The sequence below is a fragment of the Lithobates pipiens genome, unplaced genomic scaffold (assembly GCF_037356315.1).
Source record: "Lithobates pipiens isolate NorthernLeopardFrog02 unplaced genomic scaffold, aLitPip1_a1.2 Scaffold_10, whole genome shotgun sequence".
NCBI lineage: Eukaryota > Metazoa > Chordata > Amphibia > Anura > Ranidae > Lithobates > Lithobates pipiens.
In genome coordinates, this window is record NW_027507686.1 from 112,950,472 (window position 1) to 112,978,368 (window position 27,897).

Consider the following 27,897-nt stretch of genomic DNA (forward strand, 5'->3'; position numbering starts at 1 on the left):
AAAATCTGATGGATTTTGTTGTCAGAATGTCCAACCATGTGTACGGGGCATAAGAGTTACCAAGTTATCATTCAAGTATTGAAATATGACATTGTGTAATAAGAGCTTGTGTAGAAATGTGATTATCATTTATATTCCCACATTTAATATTTGAATTTATATACATTTTTGTATTATCACAAAATATACCTGATATTATTTTACACTGAATTTTTAGTTAATAAATATATATTTTTAGCATATTGATCACTTGTCTTCAAAATAGTACGGATAAACAAACTTGTATTACTTGTTTGTAGTTGTGGAAAAATGTGAAAATCTCCCTAAAAACAGATGTTTGCATTAATTTTATAAATACAATATTGTTTTAATATTTCAGTATAAACATTATGACAATGAGATAGGTACCGGTATAGTGCAGAACAAGTATAGTAGCTTTGGCAGCATTTTAAAGGCGTTGCTCCCATCTGTCTTAGAGAGGTGGTGGTGAAACTAAGTTGAACAGAGAGCTTTTCGTTTTAGAAAAATTGGGATATAGTTGGCTGCATATAGAGCATGATAGGAACAGATGAGATTAATTCCTAGGTAGTGAAGATGGGATGAAGCTCAATTGATTTATATTTTTGCTTCAAGGAGGTTATCTCTGTATCAGGAAGTGTCATGTTAAGAGGCATAGATTTGTTTTCATTGATGGAGACACATATGTCTGAGAATCGCTTAAGATTAGAGAGTAAGATAGGTAGAGTGGTATGTGGTTCGGTTAGAAGTAGGTTGTCGGCAAACAGGCACATTTTGTATGAGTTAGGTAGATGGGTTTCAATAAAAGAAAGATACTGCTGCTGCTGTATTCTCTTTTAGAAAAAACACAATGCTCTAAATCATGTGTCATAGGTGTATCTCTGCAATTGATGTTCATTTGTAAAACAAAGATATTAAATGAATAGCAAAAAAAACAAATATAAAACATCAGTTAAAACAAACTGTACTGAAACTGAGAATACAAATGGGCCCAAAACTATTATAGTTACATTTAAAAAAAATATAATGAATACTTTGGGGTAGCTACAACACCAAGTTTACTGAAAAAATGTAATTATAGTAAATGCAGTATTTTGAAGAACGTATGAAATTACTCACCCTTTTACAAGTTCCACAGCAATAAAATCAGGCCCTTGACCACTATTGTAAAGTAGGAGTCCATCAGGATGTCGCGTACGGAACATGAAGAGGAGATGCATGGAAGCATAAGCCTGAAGCCGCGGCAAGGCAAGATGGGCTGAACCTGAGCGAAAGACTACAGGATCAGCTAACAGTGGACGAAGACCACCAGCACGAGCATTGAGCTCACAACGTCTACCTAATTCACCATCTTGACACAAATCGAGATATGGTGCTCCATTGTAACGTAAAGCTGTTAAATGACCTAAGAAGTTTGAAGGGGGGGCTGAAAGAAATCTGCGTTCAGTCATTATGCCAGTTTCTAGGTGATGAAGCTCCAGTCGGGTATGGTCACCAGCCATATGTCCTAAAAACAGATACAAAAAATAAATAATCAATAAGAACAGTATGTGTGTAAAATTACACAGCTCAAGACTAGAATGTCTGGGTTAGTGAAAGCTTATAGCGAAAATTTTAATTTAAATTATGTATGTAAATATCACATATAAATATAATTGTATAATGAAGACAGTAAATAGCATTACTAAATAAACTATCAAGACCATGGACATTTTTAATTCTCTGCTGTGACATTATACATCTATTTGAATGTGTTATGTCATGTGTTCTTAACGTCAAAGTGTATATAGGGCTGAAACAACTTATTGACTATATTCGATTATAAAAAATAGTTGTCAACTCTTTTCATAATCAAATAGTTCGTCAGCCGATCAGTTGGCCTGCATACAGAATGCATTGTTTGTTTACATATCAGGAATCTCAGTTCAGCACACATACAGCTCAGTACACTGTCCATATATGTCAGTGGGTACCTGAGAGTTTGTGAATATGAATATGTGAGGAGCAATGCCTCATGGAGCATGTAGTCCTGGGCAGGAGAAGGAAGTAATTTAAAGTGATTCTAAAGGCAGAAGAATTTTTACCTTAATGCAACAACCTTTGTTGTCTAACCCATTTTGCTGCCAGGCCCTGTGCTCCATTTTTACACTTAGGTGGCCAGGCCATTTTTGCAATTTTTCCACTGCTTTTTTATTTTTCCCTTACATCTTTCAGAGTTTGTTAAAGACCCCCCAAACCCATTATTTTCTGAAAGCACATGACCAGTAGAATACAAATAGGGTGCTACTTATTTTTAGGGCACAATGTTATTGGCACAAATGTTTATCAAAACAATATTTTTTTTAAAAATACACTGAAACCATTATTAGCAGATAAAACACAGTACATTTTACAAAATTCCTATTAAATATAAAAGCTTATCCTCTATTGAGCTAATAAATAATAAATATTTGTCATTTTTAAATGACGCCTTTTTGCAAAATGGTGAAAACTGAACGTACCCAAAAATGTAACCACATTTCTCAAAAAATCGGAAGGTTTTCTGTTCAAATTTTTTATTGGTAACAATCAGTAAACAGTAACTGACAATCTCAGTATGACATTGAAAAAGCACACCTTGCAGAACATATCTTGGTGTAACAATACAGTAAGAAAACATACTGAATGAGGGTATACAGAGTGTGGATGGGTTATACAAACATATATGTATTAAAGGGATCCATAGAGTGCTAAAGCAGGAAAGACAACGGCCCATTGTCATAGAGAGCAGGATGAGAGTATCACTCTCTGTGGGTTGTGATCAAGGTACCAACAAAGTAAGTTATATTGGTAGGTTACATTACCGGGTGGTAAGCATTGAGCTAGGATGGTAGTAGGAGGGAGGGAAGGAGGTCAAGTAGAGGAAAGACTAGAGAGAAAGGAAGCAAGAGTGGCTGGGGGAAAGTGATCAGGTGGTCGCATGGGTCCCCGACATACTGCACCGTGGGTCCAGGGAGGAGCTAAGACTCTAAGAGGTGTTTGTCAAAATCTGAAGGGAGAAAATGTTCTATCCACGGATTTGGGGGATTTTATCTAAAATTGTTGCCTCAATTTTGCTATGTATTATGGCTTGGGTGATTCTATTTTTCACTTGTTTAAGCTGGGTGACTTCCAAGCTCTAGCTATCGTTTGCTTGGCCACTGTGGTGAGTTGTAAGAGGAGATGGAGTTGTGCCCTTGTGTAGTCCCGTGTGGTGTAGTTCAATAATACGATGGGTAAATAATAGAGATGGGTCAGGGTCAAGGGTTTCTCGATGCAAAGTAGAAGCCATGTGAAATATTGTTGTCCTAGAAGTGTTGTACGATCAGGCATGACCACCATATATGTTCGTGCATGCCTCCTTCGCCACAACTTAGGAAACAGTCTGGGCAGGAATTTAGAAATCCTAGCCGGGACTAAATACCACCGCATGAGGACTTTATAGTTTGATTTGAGTGCAACAACATTATGGGATGAGATTTTTGTGTTAGGCCATATGTTCACCCAATCCTCCGCATCCAGATCTATTGCCAGGTCTTTGGACCACTGTAACAGCGTATGAGGGAAGATTAGCTGGGGGAGATGTAAGATGGCTATAAAGGCGAGAAATGATACCTGAGGCATGTGGATCTGAATTGTATATACCCTCAAACATAGATAAGCTATCTAGTGATGAGCAAGATCCTATGATTATTTGAGCAAAGTGAGTGATCTGGAGAAATCGAAAACACTCCTTATGTGGTAGTTGAACTTATGCTTGTAGGGCAGGGAATGATCTTAGAGCATTGCTAGTGACAAGGTCATATATACAGCTCAGTCTAGCTTGAGACCATGACTGCAAAGAGGCTGGTTCAGTATAGGCTGGGTAAAAGAGTGGGTTACCAAGAAAAGAAAGAAGTGGAGAGTGTGGGGACATTCATTTAAATGGGTTTCGCAATTTATCCCAAATTCTGAGAGAATGTTGTGTTATTGGGTTGATTATTGGGCCACGAGCTGAGGTGGGTAGCTACAGCAGATTAGTCACTGTGATAGGGTGAAGATCTATCACTTCCAAACTGACCCACAGTGGCGTTTCGGTTTTTGCATGAAAAAGAGTGATCTAGGCCAGTTGTGCTGCATGGTAATATCGTACGTAATTGGGCAGGCAAAGGGCTCCGCTGAGTTTGCTACGGAGCAAGATAGGCCTTAAAACCCTGGTTTTTGTGGGACCCCATATGTATTTAAATACTCGGGTTTGTATAGCATGATGGAAATAGGGAGGGACTGCGACCGGGAGGACTCTTTAAATATATAGAAGTTTAGGTAGCTCCAGCAATGACATCTTCATGGCCGCAACTCGCCCAAGCCAGGAGATACATAGTGGCTGCCAGGAGTTTAGTAGTGAGGTCAAATGGGTAAGCATAAGGAGATCATTTGTGTGGAAGAGGTGAGTTGGGTTACTAGTCAGTTTTATCCCAAGATATGGTATCGATGACATGGACCAGGTGAATGCAAAGTTCTCTTGTAAGTGTTTGAGCTCCGTCCGTGGAAGAGACACATTGAGGGCCTTGGATTTGGATTGGTTGAATTCTAGGCCTGTGATCATAGGGAATTTGTCTAGTACCTGAATGAGGTTTGGAATTGAAGTATGGAGTGAGGTTATGAATAATAATGCGTCGTCAGCAAACAGACATAATTTGTGAGACGTGGAGGCAACTTCCAAGCCTTTAATATTTGGGCTCGCTATGATCAAGGCTGCTAGGGGTTCGATCTGGAGGGCAAAGACTAGAGGGGAAAGGGGGCAACCCTGCCTCATTTTTCGATAGGGAAACATTCTGAGCAAAACCCAGAGTACTTAACATAAGCTTGGGTTGGTTGTATAGGGAGGGAGCTTATCCATTTTAGGAACTGTGGGCTGAAGCCCAAGCGCTGTAGAATAAAATGTAAGTAAGGCCAGGAGACCATGTCAAACGCCTTCCTTATATCGAGGGACAGGAGATGCATAGGTATTTTACAGGATCTAGCTAAGTGCTGTAGCAATATAATGCGTCAGATGTTATCACCAGCTTGCCGTCGTGGTATAAAGCCTACTTGATCTTTATAGATTAACCCTGCAATGATTGGGTTGAGTCATAATGCAAGTATTTTGGCCAGGATTTTGATGTCTAAGTTGAGTAGGAATATGGGCCTGTAATTGGCCCAAAGAGTATTATCCGTGTTAGGTTTGGGTATCATGGAAATTATTGCTGTCAATGTGTCTCGACCAAAGGAGTGATGTTTAAGTAGGGCATTAAAAGAGTTTGTGAGGAGAGGGGCTGTGTCAGCAAATATTTTATAGTATGTGTTGGAGAGGCCATCAGGACAAGGTCGTTTATGGGGTTTAAGTGACCTTATAGCTAGGAGGACCTCCTCGGCCATAACAGGAAACTCCATAGACCCACAATTGGCATCCGACAATTTAGGTATAGGAATATTTTGGAATAGTGTCTCTGCTTGATTCAGAGGGAAAGAGGCCTTCTCTTCATATAGTTTGGTCAACCGTCTACGGAATTCAGAGAGCACCTTGAATGGGTTGCTTGTGTGGATGTCTTTAGGCAACCTGAGTCTAATGGGGTTGTGAACTCGCTCCGGTCAACGAAGATGTAAGGCTAAAATGGTATCAGGTTTGTTGGCTTTTGTGTAGATTATATGGTTGGATCTACGTATAGCTTTATTTGCTGATTCAGCCAAAAGTGAATACAATTCGGTATTAGTCTTCTCCAAAGTTATTCTGTGGGGTTCAGAAGGGGAAGTTTGAAATTTGAGAAAGTGGTGGTGGAAATCTGATTCCAATTGTTGTAATTTAAGTTTTTTATTTCTTTTGAGGTGTGTGACATTTACCCCTAATCACCGGTTTGTGTGCTTCCCATAAGAGAACTGGAGAAATCCCTGGTGTGTAGTTATGTAAAAGATATTCTTTAAGGGCAAGCTGAATATCAAAGCAATACGACTGGTTAGCTAGGTGTGCGTCGTTTATACACCACGTTCAGTCCCTGGCTTGGGGTATCAGTGAGGGGACCATAGTGATTACTGCACAGTGGTCTCACCATGTGATGGGGTATATGCGAGAATGGAGTAATATCAGCGAGGATGCTATCAGGACAATATATGCTCGATCCTACAGAAGAATTTATGTGGGTAGGTATAAAATGTGTAGTTCTTTCTTGAGAGGTTACATTTCCTCCAGATATCATGCAGAGAGGCCTGTTGCAGCTGTTTACAAAACTGTATGGAGGGAGAATATTGTTCTGGGGTGTATGGGCATTTATTTAGGTGTGGATGGAGTACTAGGTTGGTGTCGCCACATATAAAAGATATGTGCCTCTACAATGTGTTCTTATTACCTATAGGAGGTGAGAGAAGAATGGGTTTGGGTAATTGTTGGGGGCATAATATAATAATATTAATAATTAATAATAATTTGGTTTCAAAATCCTGCAGTAGGCCCACTAGAGCAATGTAATGGCCTCCGGGTCTTTGATCTCAAGACCATGGGGTAAACCATAGAGTATGGTGGAAGGCCAACAGGACTCCTCTTTGTTTTGATTCAGCAGAGGTGGTAAACACCTGAGGGTAGCGAGAAGTAAAGTATTTTGGTGTAGTTTGGGCTGAAAAGTGTGTTTCCTGGAGGACAACTACACTGGCTTTCAGGGACTCAAATGACTGGAAGGCCTTAACCCTTTTATTAGGGGAGTTAAGTCCCTTAACATTTAAGAAGAGTATATTTAGGGGGGTCATCTGAGGGTGTGGGAAGAGTTATTGTTAGGAGACATGAGACCCATGCAAACTGACCAACCGGGAGGAAGAAATAGTAGGAGAAATGAGGGAAGAAGAGGGGGGAGTTGAGGAACAGGGTATAAGTAGTGTAGGACAAACAATTGGGTAATAAAAACTGAAAGGGTTGGACTATATTGCCTGACCAGGTAGTGCACAGACTCCTCCGCCAGCCAGCTAGCTGAAGAGTAGGTGCCCCGTTAAGGGGGGAGCAGTGACAGCTTCCCGCTGCAGACGGGTAAAATAAAATATTAATATAATGTCAAACGTATTTTTTAGTAAACATTAGCTAACATAAACAATCATGTTAGTGTATAAAATAAGAACAATAACAGCAGGTGTCCAGTAGATGTAGCTCTGAGGGAGGAGTAGGGTGGGGGGGAGGTTGGGAGTGGGAACAGGAAGGGAATTCCATAAGGAAAGGGAGGGGAAGGGAGGGGAAGGAGTAGGGGAAGGTAGGTATAGTGTTGCAGAGCACATATGACCTGCATAAGTATAAAGAACAGTCAGCAGCTAGATTTGTTATAATAAAACAGTACTGCTTTAAACATAATAGTGGGTATAACAAAAATATATGGTGTGCATCAGTCTTTCAAACTGGTCTATAAAAGAAACTGAGTGTTAACTTACAACATAAGGTAAATAAGATTGGTTGAAAAGGATCTGAACCTGTGAAACCCATACAGGGTCATTGGATCTGTGTGTGCTATCTTTCACGGTGTGGAAAGTACATACTAGGATACAGTCCCCTAGGTCTCGGTTGAAGAAAAGCCTTCTAATGGTGTTTGAAGGTACATTTTTTCATGGACAACCAAGAACCTCTTTTCAGCAAGAAAGAGAAAAAGGGTGAATGCTGTTGCATATTCAGCGGGATACATATGTCTTCGGATCAATGACGTTGTCTGGTATTCGGGATGGGGTTCCCCTCTGAATAGAGGATGGTCCCGGTTGATTACGTTTTGGTGTAGCTATGTATGGGTGAGCAGCTGAATGGGCTGACATGCATGGTAGCATAGTCTTAGATTGTTGAGCCGGGGATGTCAGGTGGATGGCTTCCAGGAGGCGTTGCAAGGATTCAGGTGATGTGCAGGAGTGTTGCTGCCCTTGGTATGAAAACTGCAGGGCAAAAGAGAATCACCAAGTGTATTTAAGCTGATGTTGCAGCAAGATTTGGAGTTCCGCCTTCATGGCGCTGCATTTGCTATTGTGAGGGGTGCCGAGTCAGAGTATAGCTGATATGCATGGCTCTGGAACAGGAGAGAGTCTTTATTGTGGGTAGCTGAGAGCAGCTGTTCTTTTGTGCGAAAGCAATGCAGCTTCACAATTACCCTGTTTCCCCGAAAATAAAACCTAGCGTGATTGACGGTGATGGCTGCAATATAAGCCCTACCCCCAAATAAGCCCCTGTATGTCTTATTTTCAGGGTAGGGCTTATTTTTGGGGAAACAGGGTAGGGCTTATTTGGGGGGTAGGGCTTATATTGCAGTCATCACCGACAATTATTTTCAGGGAAACAGGGTATGTCTAGCGGTGGGCCGTCTGTTTGATGACAGGTGAGTGCCCTGTAGATCCTTTCAAACTCTAGACGCTCGATGGGTATGGACGGTGAGTTCCTGGAACAGGGCGGTGGCAAACGATTGTAGGTTGTCAACCATTTCAGGGATTCTGCGGAGTCACAGATTAGATCTGCGGGAGTGGTTCTCCGCATCCTCCAAGTGGGAAAGAAGTGTGCCCTTTTCATCACGGAGCGCTGCCTGTTCTTGCAGGGTGAGCTCCATATCGTCAACCCTAGTTTCTAAGTCTGCTGTACGTTGGCCTAATTCTCGTATTCCTCATGACAGTCTGTTGGTAATTTGATCAGAGGTTGTTTTAGCGGCCCTCTGGAGCATTGTCTCCATGTGCTTAAGAAAGTCTTTCTGTGACATACCTGACTGTGGTACGGCCTGTGGCATACCTGACTGTGGTTTCATCTTCCTCCCCACCATCTGCAATCACTGATTTTGCTGGTGCTGCTGTGTGTTGTTTAGCCAAGGCCTTCGCTGCCATTTTGGAGCAGGCAGGGCCAATGCTTCTTTTATTGGTTTTGGCTTGTTTTTGCAGCGGTGTCCCGTCAATACCATCCCGGGTGACGTTGGGGTATATCGTGAGGTGATTCCTGAGATAGCGGGGCTAATGGACAGTTCGTATATCAGCTCGTGTCCCCATAGTGCAGCGGGGAGTGTGGAGCTCTAGTGGTTAGCGTCCTTCATGTCGAGCTTCACGCATGTGCTCCCCAAATCTAAAGGTTTTCATTGCTCCCTTACAGCTTTCAGCGTTTGTTAAAGACCCCATAAACTACATATTTTCTGAAAGCATAGGACCAGTAGAATGAAAAGAAGGTACTACTATTTTTTAAGGCCCCAAGATATTTGCGCAAATGTTTATCAAACAAAATATTTGCTAAAGATTCTCTAAAATAATTTTCAGTAGATATAAACACAGCAAATTCTACAAAATTCCTGTTAATTCCTACTAAATATAAAAGCTTAACCAGTGTCGAGTTAATAAATAACAAATATTTGTAATTTTTAAATTTCACCTTTTTGCAAAATGGACCTGAACATACGCAAAAATGTAAATAACCACATTTCTCTAAAAATCTGAAGGTTTTAATTGTTTCCTTACAGCTTTCAGAGTTTGTTAATGACCCCCCCCCCCCCCCAAACCATATATTTTCTGAAAGCATAGGGCCCGTATAATAAAAAGAAGGTTGTACTGATTTTTAAGGCCCAACGATATTCATGCAAATGTTTAACTAAGCAATATTTTATATAATATAATACACTAAAATCGTTATTAGCAGATACAAACACAGAAAATTTTTCAAAATTCCTGCTAAATATAAAAGCTTAAACTGTATTTAATAAGTATTTATTTGACTGAGTTACTCAGTTAAATACTGTATTTAACTGAGTTAATAAATAACAAATATTTGTAAATTGCGCCTTTTTGAGAAATAGTGGAAATCGGACGTACACAAAAATTTCTTTAAAAATCTAGAGGTTTTCTTTTTTCACTTACAGCTTTCAGCATTTGCAAAAGATCCCCCAAACCATACAGTTTCTGAAAGCACATGGCCAGTAGAATAAAAAATGTAAAAAATATTTTTTCTAAAAATACACTAAAATCATTAATAGTGGATTCATACATGGAAAAATGTAGAAAATTCCTGCTAAAATCCTCGTAAATATAAAACTGTATTGAGTTAATAAATAGCAAATATTTGTACATTTTATATTTCACCTTTTTGTGAAATTGTGAAAACCAAAGGTACGCAAAACTGTAAATAAAAACAATTTACTCCTAATCGCAAACCTTGCCACTGACTATTAAATAACTTTCTTCTCCAACATCCCACCACTAAAACTGAGTTAGAAACTGCTCTGGAACTCTACTTTGCTGAAAATTACACTCCTGATGTTTCACTTCCCGGGCTGTGGTAGGCCCATAAGGCTGTCATATGAGGACGTTGTATTGAAATTTCAATGGCTATGAAAAAGGATGCAGGGCTGTAAAATTGTGCACCGAAAGAGAACTTAGGGCCTTAAAACGGCAGCTGCAATCTACTCCATCACTGTCTTTACTTAAAAAGATGATCCACTTATGCACGTCTCTTAACCGGTTCCCGACCAGCGCACGCCGATATACGTCGGCAGAAGGGGCACGGGCAGGCATATTGGTGTACAGGTACGTCCAATCTTTATTGCCGCCCTGCCATAGCAAGCGCGCCGAAGGCGGCGCACTCGCGTGCCGGTCGGGACCCCCATGAGTCCAGTCGCGGGCCCCGTGGACTCGATCGCCACGGGCATACCCGGGATCATCTCACGGGGTGGCTGAACAGAGAAATGCTGTTGTAAACAGCATTTCCCCATTCTGCCTAGCAACTAGTGACGCTGATCTCTGCTACATGTGATTGGAGCAGAGATCAGTGTTCACTAAATGAAAGCCCAGCCCCCCAGAGTTAGTAACACACCCCTAGGAACACTTAACCCTTACACTGCCACCCACTGATTAACCCCTTCACTGCCAGTGTCATTTACACAGGAATCACTGCATTTATATAGCAGTGATTGCTGTATAAATGACAATGGTCCCAAAAATGTGTCAAAAATGTCCGATGTGTCTGCCATAATGTCGCAGTCACAATAAAAATCGCTGATCGCCACCATTACTAGTAAAAAAAAAATATCAATAAAAATGCCATAAAACTATTCCCTATTTTGTAAACACTATAACTTTTGCGCAAACCAATCAATAATCGCTTATTGTGATTTTTTTACCAAAAATATGTAGAAGAATACGTATCGGCCTAGACTGAGGGAAATTTTTTTTTTATATATATATTTTTGGGGGATATTTATTATAACAAAAAGTAAAAAATAATGCATTTTTTTCAAAATTGTCGCTCTATTTTTGTTTATAGTGCAAAAAATAAAAACCGCAGGGGTGATCAAATACCACCAAAAGAAAGCTCTATTTGTAGGAAAAAAAGGACGCCAATTTTGTTTGGGAACCATGTCGCACGACCGCGCAATTGTCAGTTAAAGCGACGCAGTGCCAAATCGCAAAAAGTGGTCTGGTCTTTGACCAACAAAATGGTCTGGTTAAAGTCTGGTTAAAGACTTGGCATTGGGTAAGGTAGAAAAGGTTCTGCTTCGATTGAAACAACTATACTATGGGGTAATAAGGCCCACTCTCTGTTAGCTAGAACACTGCATGATCACACTTATATGGCCTCCCCACAGCAAATCAAAAATAGTTCAGACTGTCTTAACTCATCCACTAGACATTATTCGCTCCATTAAAGAATTTTACACCGACCTATATAATAATCCTGGGATTGCGCATAATCCTTCATCTCGAGAATTAATAGACAGTATGCAACATTATCTTGAACAGAGCAGGATCTCTCATCATCCTCTGACCTTCTGACTCTTAATGCCCCTGTCACTGAGAAAGTAATTGAACTTACCATTAAATCATTACCTTCCCATAAGTCTCCTGGACCTGACGGCTTCCCCTATGAGTACTATAGGAGCTTTCTTCCCTTGTTGGTCTCTTGTGTGTGTAAACTCTTCAATTTTTTCCTTCAGGACACCCCTATCCCTTTGGATATGCAGAGATCTTGTATCACCATGATCCTAAAGAAAGATAAAAACCCTTCCCTATGCGCTAGCTATAAGCCCATAGCTCTTTTAAACTCTGATCTAAAAAATTTTACCAAGCTTCTCTCAGCCCACCTGAATACGATACTTCAATCCCTGATTCATAAGGACCAAATAGGTTTTGTTCCCCTCAGTCAGGCCAAAGATAATACCAGGGAAGGTATAGATCTGATAGATGTCACAAACCGAGAAGGCATAGCATTCTTGTTACTCAGCCTAGACACGGAAAAGGGTTTTGACTGCCTTGGATGGCTTTTCCTTCTGGCCACACTACATCATATGGGATTTAAGGGGGCTTTCCTACAAGTGATCCATAATCTCTATAGTAATCCAATGTCCCAGGTGAAAAACACTTTTGCCCTTTCCTCCTCTTTTCCCATTACCAATGGTACCTGACAGGGCTGCTTGCTTTCCCCCTTATTATTTTCACCATGTGTGGAACCTCTAGCGGCGACTATTCGTAGGTGCTTGGACATTTGGGGCATATCGGTTAGAGTTTAAAATGTCATTGTTTGTGGATGATATCATCCTCATTTTGACCCAACTTAAGACCTCCCTAACAAACCTATACACTATGCTTGATCGATTTAGTGCTCTCTTGGGATACAAAACAAATGCTTCCAAGTCAGGGGCCCTCCCTGTTAATATCCCTGAGGATGAAGTTAAACCTTAAAGTGGTTGTAAACCCTTACAGACCACTTTTTGCTACAGGTAAACCTATAATAAGGCTTACCTGTTAGCCACCCAGGATATCTCATAAACCTGCACGGTTTAGGAAATATCCCCTGTACTTGCATGTGCCGACATCATCGGCACATGTGCACTGAAGCAAACTGAAGCAACGGCACGTATGTGCGGTTGCTTCAGTGAGTATGCTGTTACCGATGGCTCCCACGTGCACAAGCGGGAGTGACGTCATTGCGGCTCCGGCCAATCATAGTGCCAGAGCCACAATACCCGGGAGTAAACCCCAGGAGTGATGTCACCACGAGTGATGGTGCTGTGTGCAGGCACCGCAGCGAGGGCTTCGATCTCAGGTAATTATTACATAATGAGCTAGTATGCTATGTACACTAGCTCGTTATGCCTCTGTCTAGCAGGTGCTATTTTTTTTTTTTTAAGTGGGTTTACACCCACTTAAATGATCACTTTCCCCTATGCCTGGCAATCTACAGCCTTGAAGTATTTAGGAGTTTACATCACCCCACCCTTTGCCACATTGTATCAGGAGAACTTCCCCCCTTATATCAACAAATTAGGCTAATGGTGCAGCATTGCGTTTCCTTTCTGGGATGTATAGCTTCTATTAAGATTTCTATACTCCCCAAGCTTCTTTATTTATTCCAAATATTGCCAATACCAGTTCCCTATGTACATGTTAAAAAAATTGCAAGCATATTTGTTGTCTGGTATTATAAACGGAATAGGATCCCCCGCTCAGTGCTTATGGCCCCATGCTTTGATGGAGGCCTAGCAGTAGTGATGGCCGAACGGTTCGCCCGGCGGTCGTTTCGCGGCGAATTTCCGACTTTCGCCGTCCGCGGGTTCGAACGCCTTTTTCCGTCGTTCGCCCCGGCGGACTTACGTGTTTAATGTATACAAGAACTTTAACCTTTCGTGACACGTTTATCATGTGTTACAGGACAACCAATTGAGACATGACAGCTCATGGACACTTGGACATTCCCCCTAACCTATAAATACACCCGATCCGGTGGCCATTTTACATTCTTTCTTCTGTCACTGTAGGGAAAGGATCCTGTGTGGAGTAGGGACAGAGAAAACGCTAGCTATTTGGTACACAAAAGTTCTTTTCAGGACTGGTATAGGTGTTAGGTCAGCAGCCTGAGTTTCTTTTGTCAGTTTAGATAAAGGGACAGAGCGCTGTATGCTGCTATTTTAGGGACAGCTCAGCCAGATTAGTCTTTCTTCATCATCATCATCATCATCATCATTAGCTGTTACTATCAGGTCCACAAAAGAGCTGTTCCAGCTAATCGTTCCAGCCTACTCTTTTTTGCCAATTTGTATAGGGACAGGCAGGAAGCAGTGTGTCAGGCAGTGAGGATAATTTTAAAGACTTGCTGTTACTATTAGTTCCACAAAGGTTCTTTTCAGGACTGGTATCAGTGGTACGGTAATAGGCTTGTACACGTATAATATTCTTTCTTCCAAATATAGAAAGAATATTATACTTGACTGCTGCCCTTCTGCTGCAGTCTGCTAATCATTCACAACTCACTTGTTCCACAAAGCTCTTTATCAGGACTGGTAACTTGGTCTGTCTAGGGTGCTACGGTACATAGGCTTGGGTGCGGTACAGTCTGCTGTTCTGTAAGGACCGCTATCGGTCCACAATACATAGGGTTGCCGTGCACTACTGCTGACCGCTGCCCTATACTGCAGCAGTCCTTCAGCGGTATAGGGACTGACGCACAGTCTGCTAAACACTAATACACAACCTGCTTGGTCCACAAAAGTTCTTATAAGGACTGGTAACTTGGTATAGGGTGCTACGGTACATAGGCCTGAGTGCAGTACAGTCTGCTGTTCTGTAAGGACCGCTATCGGTCCACAATACATAGGGTTGCCGTGCACTACTGCTGACCGCTGCCCTATACTGCAGCAGTCCTTCATTGGTATAGGGACTGACGTACAGTCTGCTAATCACTAACACACAACCTGCTTGGTCCACAAAAGTTCTTATAAGGACTGGTAACTTGGTATAGGGTGCTACGGTACATAGGCCTGAGTGCGTTACAGTCTGCTGTTCTGTAAGGACCGCTATCGGTCCACAATACATAGGGTTGCCGTGCACTACTGCTGACCGCTGCCCTATACTGCAGCAGTCCTTCATTGGTATAGGGACTGACGTACAGTCTGCTAATCACTAACACACAACCTGCTTGGTCCACAAAAGTTCTTATAAGGACTGGTAACTTGGTATAGGGTGCTACGGTACATAGGCCTGAGTGCGTTACAGTCTGCTGTTCTGTAAGGACCGCTATCGGTCCACAATACATAGGGTTGCCGTGCACTACTGCTGACCGCTGCCCTATACTGCAGCAGTCCTTCAGCGGTATAGGGACTGACGCACAGTCTGCTAAACACTAACACACAACCTGCTTGGTCCACAAAAGTTTTTATAAGGACTGGTAACTTGGTATAGGGTGCTACGGTACATAGGCCTGAGTGCAGTACAGTCTGCTGTTCTGTAAGGACCGCTATCGGTCCACAATACATAGGGTTGCCGTGCACTACTGCTGACCGCTGCCCTATACTGCAGCAGTCCTTCATTGGTATAGGGACTGACGTACAGTCTGCTAATCACTAACACACAACCTGCTTGGTCCACAAAAGTTCTTATAAGGACTGGTAACTTGGTATAGGGTGCTACGGTACATAGGCCTGAGTGCGTTACAGTCTGCTGTTCTGTAAGGACCGCTATCGGTCCACAATACATAGGGTTGCCGTGCACTACTGCTGACCGCTGCCCTATACTGCAGCAGTCCTTCAGCGGTATAGGGACTGACGTACAGTCTGCTAAACACTAATACACAACCTGCTTGGTCCACAAAAGTTCTTATAAGGACTGGTAACTTGGTATAGGGTGCTACGGTACATAGGCTTGAGTGCGGTACAGTCTGCTGTTCTGTAAGGACCGCTATCGGTCCACAATAGATAGGGTTGACGTGCACCACTGCTGACCGCTCACCTATACTGCAGCAGTCCTTCAGCGGTATAGGGACTGACGTACAGTCTGCTAATCACTAACACACAACCTGCTTGGTCCACAAAAGTTCTTATAAGGACTGGTAACTTGGTATAGGGTGCTACGGTACATAGGCCTGAGTGCGTTACAGTCTGCTGTTCTGTAAGGACCGCTATCGGTCCACAATACATAGGGTTGCCGTGCACTACTGCTGACCGCTGCCCTATACTGCAGCAGTCCTTCATTGGTATAGGGACTGACGTACAGTCTGCTAATCACTAACACACAACCTGCTTGGTCCACAAAAGTTCTTATAAGGACTGGTAACTTGGTATAGGGTGCTACGGTACATAGGCCTGAGTGCGTTACAGTCTGCTGTTCTGTAAGGACCGCTATCGGTCCACAATACATAGGGTTGCCGTGCACTACTGCTGACCGCTGCCCTATACTGCAGCAGTCCTTCAGCGGTATAGGGACTGACGCACAGTCTGCTAAACACTAACACACAACCTGCTTGGTCCACAAAAGTTTTTATAAGGACTGGTAACTTGGTATAGGGTGCTACGGTACATAGGCCTGAGTGCAGTACAGTCTGCTGTTCTGTAAGGACCGCTATCGGTCCACAATACATAGGGTTGCCGTGCACTACTGCTGACCGCTGCCCTATACTGCAGCAGTCCTTCATTGGTATAGGGACTGACGTACAGTCTGCTAATCACTAACACACAACCTGCTTGGTCCACAAAAGTTCTTATAAGGACTGGTAACTTGGTATAGGGTGCTACGGTACATAGGCCTGAGTGCGTTACAGTCTGCTGTTCTGTAAGGACCGCTATCGGTCCACAATACATAGGGTTGCCGTGCACTACTGCTGACCGCTGCCCTATACTGCAGCAGTCCTTCAGCGGTATAGGGACTGACGTACAGTCTGCTAAACACTAATACACAACCTGCTTGGTCCACAAAAGTTCTTATAAGGACTGGTAACTTGGTATAGGGTGCTACGGTACATAGGCTTGAGTGCGGTACAGTCTGCTGTTCTGTAAGGACCGCTATCGGTCCACAATAGATAGGGTTGACGTGCACCACTGCTGACCGCTCACCTATACTGCAGCAGTCCTTCAGCGGTATAGGGACTGACGTACAGTCTGCTAATCACTAACACACAACCTGCTTGGTCCACAAAAGTTCTTATAAGGACTGGTAACTTGGTATAGGGTGCTACGGTACATAGGCCTGAGTGCGTTACAGTCTGCTGTTCTGTAAGGACCGCTATCGGTCCACAATACATAGGGTTGCCGTGCACTACTGCTGACCGCTGCCCTATACTGCAGCAGTCCTTCAGCGGTATAGGGACTGACGCACAGTCTGCTAAACACTAACACACAACCTGCTTGGTCCACAAAAGTTTTTATAAGGACTGGTAACTTGGTATAGGGTGCTACGGTACATAGGCCTGAGTGCAGTGCAGTCTGCTGTTCTGTAAGGACCGCTATCGGTCCACAATACATAGGGTTGCCGTGCACTACTGCTGACCGCTGCCCTATACTGCAGCAGTCCTTCATTGGTATAGGGACTGACGTACAGTCTGCTAATCACTAACACACAACCTGCTTGGTCCACAAAAGTTCTTATAAGGACTGGTAACTTGGTATAGGGTGCTACGGTACATAGGCCTGAGTGCGTTACAGTCTGCTGTTCTGTAAGGACCGCTATCGGTCCACAATACATAGGGTTGCCGTGCACTACTGCTGACCGCTGCCCTATACTGCAGCAGTCCTTCAGCGGTATAGGGACTGACGTACAGTCTGCTAAACACTAATACACAACCTGCTTGGTCCACAAAAGTTCTTATAAGGACTGGTAACTTGGTATAGGGTGCTACGGTACATAGGCCTGAGTGCGTTACAGTCTGCTGTTCTGTAAGGACCGCTATCGGTCCACAATACATAGGGTTGCCGTGCACTACTGCTGACCGCTGCCCTATACTGCAGCAGTCCTTCATTGGTATAGGGACTGACGTACAGTCTGCTAATCACTAACACACAACCTGCTTGGTCCACAAAAGTTCTTATAAGGACTGGTAACTTGGTATAGGGTGCTACGGTACATAGGCCTGAGTGCGTTACAGTCTGCTGTTCTGTAAGGACCGCTATCGGTCCACAATACATAGGGTTGCCGTGCACTACTGCTGACCGCTGCCCTATACTGCAGCAGTCCTTCATTGGTATAGGGACTGACGTACAGTCTGCTAATCACTAACACACAACCTGCTTGGTCCACAAAAGTTCTTATAAGGACTGGTAACTTGGTATAGGGTGCTACGGTACATAGGCCTGAGTGCGTTACAGTCTGCTGTTCTGTAAGGACCGCTATCGGTCCACAATACATAGGGTTGCCGTGCACTACTGCTGACCGCTGCCCTATACTGCAGCAGTCCTTCAGCGGTATAGGGACTGACGCACAGTCTGCTAAACACTAACACACAACCTGCTTGGTCCACAAAAGTTTTTATAAGGACTGGTAACTTGGTATAGGGTGCTACGGTACATAGGCCTGAGTGCAGTACAGTCTGCTGTTCTGTAAGGACCGCTATCGGTCCACAATACATAGGGTTGCCGTGCACTACTGCTGACCGCTGCCCTATACTGCAGCAGTCCTTCATTGGTATAGGGACTGACGTACAGTCTGCTAATCACTAACACACAACCTGCTTGGTCCACAAAAGTTCTTATAAGGACTGGTAACTTGGTATAGGGTGCTACGGTACATAGGCCTGAGTGCGTTACAGTCTGCTGTTCTGTAAGGACCGCTATCGGTCCACAATACATAGGGTTGCCGTGCACTACTGCTGACCGCTGCCCTATACTGCAGCAGTCCTTCATTGGTATAGGGACTGACGTACAGTCTGCTAATCACTAACACACAACCTGCTTGGTCCACAAAAGTTCTTATAAGGACTGGTAACTTGGTATAGGGTGCTACGGTACATAGGCCTGAGTGCGTTACAGTCTGCTGTTCTGTAAGGACCGCTATCGGTCCACAATACATAGGGTTGCCGTGCACTACTGCTGACCGCTGCCCTATACTGCAGCAGTCCTTCAGCGGTATAGGGACTGACGTACAGTCTGCTAAACACTAATACACAACCTGCTTGGTCCACAAAAGTTCTTATAAGGACTGGTAACTTGGTATAGGGTGCTACGGTACATAGGCTTGAGTGCGGTACAGTCTGCTGTTCTGTAAGGACCGCTATAGGTCCACAATAGATAGGGTTGACGTGCACCACTGCTGACCGCTCACCTATACTGCAGCAGTCCTTCAGCGGTATAGGGACTAAGAGTTTTGTCACAGGGTCATTTAAAAAATGACATGCAGAGGAAGAGGCAGGCCCTTCCGCAGGGGTGGTAGGGGTAGGGCAGGAGCAACAGGCTTGAGCCAAAGTGGGAAGTTGCAGAAGGTGCGTTCAATTACTTTAAAGGATGCACCAGACTTGGTTGAGTGGCTCGCTCAGCCTTACTCTTCTGCACCCTCCTCATCCTCTCGATCTGCACCCTCTTCTTCACTCTCTGCTATGTGCACCCCCAAAGACACTACCACCAACAACACGACCACCACCACCACCACCACATACCTTCCGCTTGAGTCACTGGAATTATTTTCCGATCCATATCAAGAGGACATTTCTGATGCGCAGCCACTCTTGGTATTGGATCAGGAAGAGGAGGTAGCAACAAGCGCTACTCAGCAGTCTGACGCCAGTACCCAGATCAGCCCAAGGAGGAGGTTGGTCCCCGGTGTTGCTGCCTACTCTACTTATAGCGGTGGGGAAGGTGACGTTGATGATGACGTGTCTAGTGATGTCACGTGGGTGCCCACAAGAGAGGAAGAGGAGGGGAGTTCAGAGGGAGATATGGACCAGCAGATAGGGAGGAGAAGCAGCAATGACTTACATTGCACAGCAGGGACAAAGCAGACTGCAAATGTATCAGGAGCGAGTCATCGACCATGTACGGTCACATCTGGCGCTCCCAGGACACCGGCACATGGCTCCGCAGTGTGGGCTTTTTTTAACGTGTCCGCTGCTGACAATAGCGTTGCCATCTGCAATCTTTGCAGTCAACGCGTTAGTCGCGGTAAGCCCAATACTCACCTAGGGACGACCGCCTTAAGAAGGCACATGAGCAGCCATCACCGAGCCCAGTGGGAGCAACGGAACACACAAAGCCACACTGCAGGCTCTCACCGTCCAGCCTCGTCTTCTACTTCTCCTTCTCCTCTCTCCTCACAATTGTCCTCCACTCCACCTTCCATCACGCCAAGCTCACATTTTTCTGCAAAAAGGCAGGCTTCCGTGGGCCTAATGTTTGAGCGTAAAAAAATGATGACGCCGGATAACCCTCTTGCCCAACGGTTGGCGGCTGGCTTGTCAGAACTCATAGCCCGCCAACTACTGCCATATAAACTGGTGGACTCGGAGGCCTTTCGCAAATTTGTGGCCATTGGAACACCACAATGGAAGGTCCCAGGAAGGAAGTATTTCTCAGAGAAGGGCATCCCAGAGCTATATGGCCATGTTCAGCGGCAAGTGAATGTATCTCTGGCACACAGTGTCGGTGCCAAGATACATCTGACCACAGACACGTGGTCTAGCAAACACGGGCAGGGAAGGTATATCAGTTTTACTGCCCACTGGGTGAACCTTCTGACGGCCGTCAAGCATGTAACCCGTGGCACCCGTGTAGATTTGGTTTTACCGCCACGGATTGCATGCAGGCCTGACTCTTCTTCTCCTCCTCCTACTCCATCCTCCTCCCTCTCCTCCTCAGCTGCCTCCTCCTTTTCCGCTGCTAGCGTCTCTTCCACTGCACCGCCCAAGCTCCCCAGAACCTATTCCACATGCCAGGTGAGACGTTGCCATGCCGTGCTGCGTCTGTTGTGCCTGGAAGCAAAGAGCCACACTGGCCCGGCACTCCTTTCAGCTTTGCGTTCACAGGCAGATGAGTGGCTAACACCGCTCAATTTGACAGTTGGTAAAGTGGTGTGTGACAACGGTGCCAATCTGCTTAGCGCATTGAAACAGGGCAAAATCACGCACGTGCCGTGCATGGCACACGTCTTAAACTTGGTCGTGCAGCGATTCCTTGTCAAATACCCTGGGGTCCAGGACATCTTGCGGCAGGCAAGGAAAATCTCGGCCCATTTCAGAAGATCTTACACGGCCATGGCTCGCCTTGCTGACATTCAGCGGCGACACCATCTGCCGGTCAGACGTCTTATTTGCGATTGCCCGACGCGATGGAACTCAACCTTCTATATGCTTGATAGGCTGCTCCAGCAGAAACGTGCAGTTAACGTCTACCTGTATGAACTCTGCGAAAGAAACGGTTCTGGGGAGCTGGGTTTTTTTTCACCGCGCCAGTGGCTGCTCATGCGCGACACATGCAGACTTCTGCGGCCATTTGAGGAGATCACCAAACTGGTCAGTCGCAGCCATGGCGCCATCAGTGACATGGTACCTTATGCCTTCTTTCTGGAGCGTGCATTGCGTCGTGTCATTGATCAGGCTGTGGAGGAGCAGGAGCGGGAAGATGAGGAAGTCGCAATGCTGGATGAATTCCCAGGGGGGGCTACTCTATCTGAGACAAGTCAACAACAGGAGTCTGATGAGGAGTCAGAGGAGGATGGTGCCGGGGCGGATGAGCAGGAGCAAGAAGAGCATGCTTTAAACCTTTCTGGGATCCCTGTTGTGCGAGGATGGGGAGAGGAGAATGAAGAGGACGACATTATCCTGGATGATGAGCAGGAGCCAGGCCACCACACCGCTTCCACTTTAGTGCAAATGGGGGCCTTCATGCTCCAGTGTTTTAATAGGGACCCCCGTATAAAAAGCATGAGGGTCAAGGACCAGTACTGGGTGGCAACGTACTTAGACCCCCGGTACAAACACAAAATGGCGGAAATGTTACCGCCGTCGCAGAGGGCTGTCAGAATGCAGCACTTCCAGGCCTTGCTTCGAGAAATGCTGCATTCTGCTTTTGCGTGCGCTGGCAGAGGAGCAATTCCCACTCCCAGAGAAGGATTTGCGGGTACCAATCCAACAGCGCCTGCAAGAAGAGGCCGGTTTGAAGATGTGTTGGTGACTTCGGATATGAGGTCATTCTTTCAGCCGACCCATCGACAGGTGTCATCCGGATCCAGCATCAGGGAACGCCTAGACCGTCAGGTGTCCGACTACATTGGGTTAACGGCCGATGTGGACGCTCTGAGGAGTGATGAACCCCTAGACTACTGGGTGGGCAGGCTTGACCTCTGGCCAGAGCTTGCCCAATTTGCAATCGAACTGTTGGCTTGCCCCTCATCCAGTGTCCTGTCCGAAAGGACGTTCAGCGCAGCAGGGGGGATTGTGACCGATAAGCGTACTCGCCTAGCTCACCACAGTGTTAACTACCTCACATTTCTAAAAATGAATGAGGCATGGATCTCGGAGGAATTCAACACATGTGATCAGTAGACCATGTATATGTCTATAAACAATTTTTGGAATCAAGCACACAGACCTTCTTAATTCATTTGGCTCACTTCCCTGACCCAAAAAAGCACACCGTACTATATGCCCCTACCCTCCTCTTTGAAGAGGTTGAGCGGTGTCATATTTCTACTGGGGCTGCTTATTATGAGGGGTTCCCACCATCCCTGTGCTGTGCTGACTTCCTCCTGGGTGTTCTTATTATGAGGGGCTCCCACCATCCCTGTGCTGTGCTGACTTCCTCCTGGGGGTTCTTATTATGAGGGGATCACACCATCCCTGTGCTGTGCTGACTTCCTCCTGGGGCTGCTTACGGTGCTGCTGTCAGCGCTGTATGTCACGGAGCTGCTGTCAGCGCTGTATGTCACGGAGCTGCTGTCAGCGCTGTATGTCACGGAGCTGCTGTCAGCGCTGTATGTCACGGAGCTGCTGTCAGCGCTGTATGTCACGGAGCTGCTGTCAGCGCTGTATGTCACGGAGCTGCTGTCAGCGCTGTATGTCACGGAGCTGCTGTCAGCACTGTATGTCACGGAGCTGCTGTCAGCGCTGTATGTCACGGAGCTGCTGTCAGCGCTGTATGTCACGGAGCTGCTGTCAGCGCTGTATGTCACGGAGCTGCTGTCAGCGCTGTATGTCACGGAGCTGCTGTCAGCGCTGTATGTCACGGTGCTGCTGTCAGCGCTGTATGTCACGGAGCTGCTGTCAGCGCTGTATGTCACGGAGCTGCTGTCAGTGCTGTATGTCACGGAGCTGCTGTCAGCGCTGTATGTCACGGAGCTGCTGTCAGCGCTGTATGTCACGGAGCTGCTGTCAGCGCTGTATGTCACGGTGCTGCTGTCAGCGCTGTATGTCACGGAGCTGCTGTCAGCGCTGTATGTCACGGAGCTGCTGTCAGCGCTGTATGTCACGGAGCTGCTGTCAGCGCTGTATGTCACGGAGCTGCTGTCAGCGCTGTATGTCACGGAGCTGCTGTCAGCGCTGTATGTCACGGTGCTGATGTCACGGTGCTGATGTCAGTGCTCTGTATTACGGTGCTGCTGTCAGTGCTCTGTATCTCCTGCACCCTCTTGTTTGCCTACCCTGGTCCCTGACCTTCCCTCTCCTCCATTGCCTTCATTAGCTCCATAGTCCTGAATTGTCAGAACAATTTCCCAAATAAAAAAAAAATGCTTGTAGTTATCGATCCCAAATTCACCTCATACATGTATTATGCTATTGTCCAGGTGGTGGGACTACGTGCTACCCCCTAATAATTACCCCGTGGCCGCAAATTCGACCTAAAGGTTTGCGAAATTCGCCTCCCATTGAAGTCAATGGAGCCCGCGGCGAACGGTCGTTTTCGCGAACGTTTGTGTCCGTTCGCGTTTCGCGTTCGCGAAACGTCCCGTCGGAAGTTCGTCCATCACTACCTAGCAGTCCCCAATCTTAGTAAATATTATCAATCGGCTCAACTTCTTGCAATTGCTTTCTTGCTAGGCCTCTCCCCGAAAAAAAAAAAAAACAAAGTCAGTGGGAAGTTGCTTTGTCACATCCTTATGGCTGCACAATGCTCCATTGCTCTTAGCTGGAAATGGTGGTCTCCTCCCTCCTCAGAGGCCCTATACGCTAGAATTAAAGATGTGGAATTGATGGAGAGAATGAGTGCTAGATTGCAAATTAGATTGGAAGTTCATATTCATGTTTGGGAGTTATGGCATCTCCAGGAGGACCCACCCTGAACCAGTGAACTAGTTAGCATTATCTATTTTTCTTAACTCTTCTTCTTTTCCTTCCCTTTTCCTATGCAAATATTGTTATAAATGACATTATCACTTTAGTGATGACTTAGTATATATTGCACGGTTCCGTAGCCGAGGTTAATTTTTTCAGCTTAGACATATTTTGTAGTACCAATGACTATGGTTGTTGTATTTTGCTCCTACCTCAAGTAAATTGTTTCTGTGTATATTTTGCTTCTGTTCTTGTATGTTTACATACTGAGTTTTTACCTTTTTGAAAATCTCTGAAAATCAATAAAAATTGCTATTTAAAAAAAAATTATTTCTCAAAAAATCTAGAGGTTGCCATTGTTCACTTACAGCTTTCAGAATATGAAAAGATTCCCTCAAACTAGACATTTTCTGAAAGCAGATGACCTGTAGAATAAAAAAAGTGCTGCAGATTTTTTGGGCCCTGCAATAATTGCACAACGGTTTATCATATCGCTATCTTCACTTAACATACACTAAAATCATTAATAGTACACATAAACACAACATAACTTACAGAATTTTTGCTAATTTAATACTAAAGCATCGTTCAGACGTGGCATACTAAAGTGTAAGCCCATGGAGGGATGCAAAGGGATGCACAGGTGTCCCATACATGCAGTCCCATTTATGTCAATTGGAATGCAATAGCTGCACAGGCATAGCTGCTGTTCCCAAACTGACATCCGTGTGGGTTTGGGTACATGAACCCGAATGCAGGCAGTGTGAGCTCAGGGACATGCATGCAGACCTACATGGATGTTAAATTGGGAGCATTGGCTCTGTTCGTGTAGATGCTACATCCCAAATTACATCAATGGGACAGCCTGCACAGAGATGCATGGAACACCTTTGCATCCTTGTAAAGGTACGCTGTGTATGCCCTATGAGAACAAGGCCTTAAGCCCCTTTCACACAAGCAGACCGATCGAGTCTGCCTGTCTGTTTTTCAGGCGGGCCCAATCAGACCACCCCTTGTTCTCTATGGAGAGGCTGATGTAAATTGACCTACCTGCGGTCTGCTAAAAACAGATGAATGGTGATCCCATTCCCCATCCATCTAGCAGATCAGATTGGATGGCATCCAATGGAAAGGGACAGGTAGTCCATTTCCATCCAACAGCTCCATAGAGAACATTGGGCTGTGTCTGTGTCCGCTCTGCATCAGCAGAGAGGAGGCGAACCTGTCATCCGCCTGCTCAGCGGGGATCAGCAGACAGATCCCCCCACTAAGCAGGCGGATCTGCTTGACAGAGTCCACTCTATGTGAAGGGGTCTTACCAGGAGCATCCAGTAGGTGCTTTAGAGTTGCACGGGCGCAGCCCCTCTGCAGAGATCCGGACTCCTAGAGCCTGAGGCTCTAATTAGCTTGAAAAGGCTTAGGCTTGGGGTGCAGATCATTGCACTTGTGACAATAGCGATTTAACATTCTCTATTGTCTTTTAGCTTTTTTTTTTACAGTTACATTTTTGGGGGGGGGGGGGGGGGGGTGGGGTCTTTGGTGAGATACCAGAGGTCTAAACAGACCCCCATATCTCTTTTTTTGAGACAGAAGAAGGGACTGAAGCCCCTTTCTCTACATCACTTAACTTGAATGAATAAGGAATCTGTATACAGATTCCTCATTCATTCATAAAATGACAGTCTAATACATAATAACACTTGCGGTTTATTATGTATCAGCTGTCAGTGGACATAGGAGCAATCGTTGCCTATGTCCACTGTACTACCAGGATGGGGCTGGTAAACATATGTTTACCAAGGCCCCCCCCCCCCCCCATTTCGAATTGGGAGCATACCACTTCTGCAGCACCGTACTTCCCACATTCAAAAGCGCTTGCTCTCACGATACGTAAATCATCGATTCCTGCACTGTAGGAGGTGATTTCACATGTGTGAGACTTTTTGGGAGCCTAGCCTTGTACAGGACCCCGAAAACCAAGCACCACCTTCAGAATTTCTAAGGGTGTAAATTTTTGATTTCACTCCTCACTACCTAGCACAGATTTGAAGGCTGTAAAATGTCAAGATAGCACAAACCCCCCAAATGACCCCATTTTGGAAAGTAGACATACAAAAACTAAAAGAGTATATATCCTATATGCATAGGTTTGATGCGCTGAGTTTGCAAATTATTCCATGCACAAAAACGCATCTAGTCCACAATCTCTCTGATTGTTATAGAGGAAGTCCACAATAGTGTAAATAATGATAAAATAGTCATTAAAAGGAAGGGGGGAAGGGAAGAAAAGAATGAGGGTAATCCGCTATCAGGGCTGCCATCACAGGGAAACAGAGACCATGTTTCCAAAAACTCATACACCGCTAGATGGCATTTGGCTGGTTACATTGAGTCTTTTTCTCAACATGAGGCTAGGAGCGCATGGAAGCCCAGGTGAGAGATGAAGATGTCACAGGAAAAAGACCAAAAAACTGATATTTATACAAAGCTAAACAAGTTTTTGTTAAATTAAAAGACAAAGTTTAAAATACATTACAGTCTTTAGTGATTCAAATTTTGAAATCAGGGTGTGCTGGTTCCCAACAGGTTAATACAAAGAATGGCCTATGCGTTTCACGGGCGAAACCACTTTGTCAGGGCCTTGAGAATAGCAAAGATGAAAACGGCATATAAATTCTACAAAGAAAACGTTAATTAATATATCATAGTAACATAGTTACATAGTTAGTCAGGTTGAAAAGAGACACAAGTCCATCCAGTTCAACCTTAAAAACAAATAAATAAAATAAAAAAATAATCGTACAATCCAAATACCCAATTTTATGCCCACAATTGATCCAGAGGAAGGCGAAAAAAACCCCAGCAGAGCATGCTCCAATTTTCTACAGCAGGGGAAAAAAATTCCTTTCTGATCCCCTAAGAGGAGATCGGATTTTCCCTGGATCAATTTTACCTATGTTAGTACCTAGTTATATTATGTACCATCAGGAAAGTATCCAGGCCTTTCTTAAAGCAATCTACTGAGCTGGCCAGAACCACCTCTGGCGGGAGTCTATTCCACATTTTCACAGCTCTAACTGTGAAGAAACCTTCCCATACTTGAAGATGAAATCTCTTTTCCTCTAGACGTAAAGAGTGGCCCCGTGTCCTCTGGGTTGACCGTACAGAGAACAACTCAACACCAAGTTCACTATATGGACCCCTAATATATTTGAACATGTTGATCATATCCCCCCTTATTCTCCTCTTCTCAAGAGTCAATAAATTTAGTTCCTCTAATCTCTCCTCATAGCTGAGCTCCTCCATGCCTCTTATCAGTTTGGTTGCCCTTCTCTGCACTTTCTCCAGTTCCCTGATATCCTTTTTGAGAACTGGTGCCCAAAACTGAACTGCATATTCCAGGTGAGGTCTTACTAATGATTTGAACAGGGGCAAAATTATATCTCTCTCATACATCATATAATATAAATACGTAATGATGCAAATGGTATAGAGGTGTAGACTAATGGTTTATACATACATTTATGACAAATAAATATATATGTTACAGCAAGTGTTGATAAACTACATATACTGCAATAGAAAATAACAAAAAAAATAAAAAAACAACAGCAATCATATTAATTGTATATATCCCCTAGTGTGCAGTCATATTTTGCGCCTGGTGTGTCTAAATGTGGAAAAACCTCAAGTAAATGGAATTAACTGTCTAGGTTACATTATCAAATGATGTTAAAAAAAAAAAGGAATTTCAACAACATACCCCTCAACTTACCGGAAAGGACTGGTAATGGAAAAACATTGGCTCAGTGGGACAAGTGAGGCCTGGGTGCCCGTGGGAATCTTTCTCCCCACCTAAATGAACAAAGATAGAGGAGCCCCTATATATGCAGATGGCTGATAAAGAATAATGA

The 27,897-nt window shown here is 44.5% G+C and overlaps 1 protein-coding gene across 30 annotated transcripts in view; it reads right to left on the reverse strand.

Annotated features, from left to right (window-relative positions):
* LOC143934091 (neurexin-2-like) overlaps positions 1–27,897 on the reverse strand; it is a 3,463,823-nt gene that overhangs the window by 1,401,117 nt on the left and 2,034,809 nt on the right. For all 30 annotated transcript variants that reach the window (XM_077457482.1, XM_077457436.1, XM_077457661.1 and 27 more), the window contains one exon: positions 1,138–1,525. In XM_077457482.1, the coding sequence (XP_077313608.1) occupies positions 1,138–1,525 (388 nt within the window). The remainder of the gene's footprint in view (positions 1–1,137; positions 1,526–27,897) is intronic.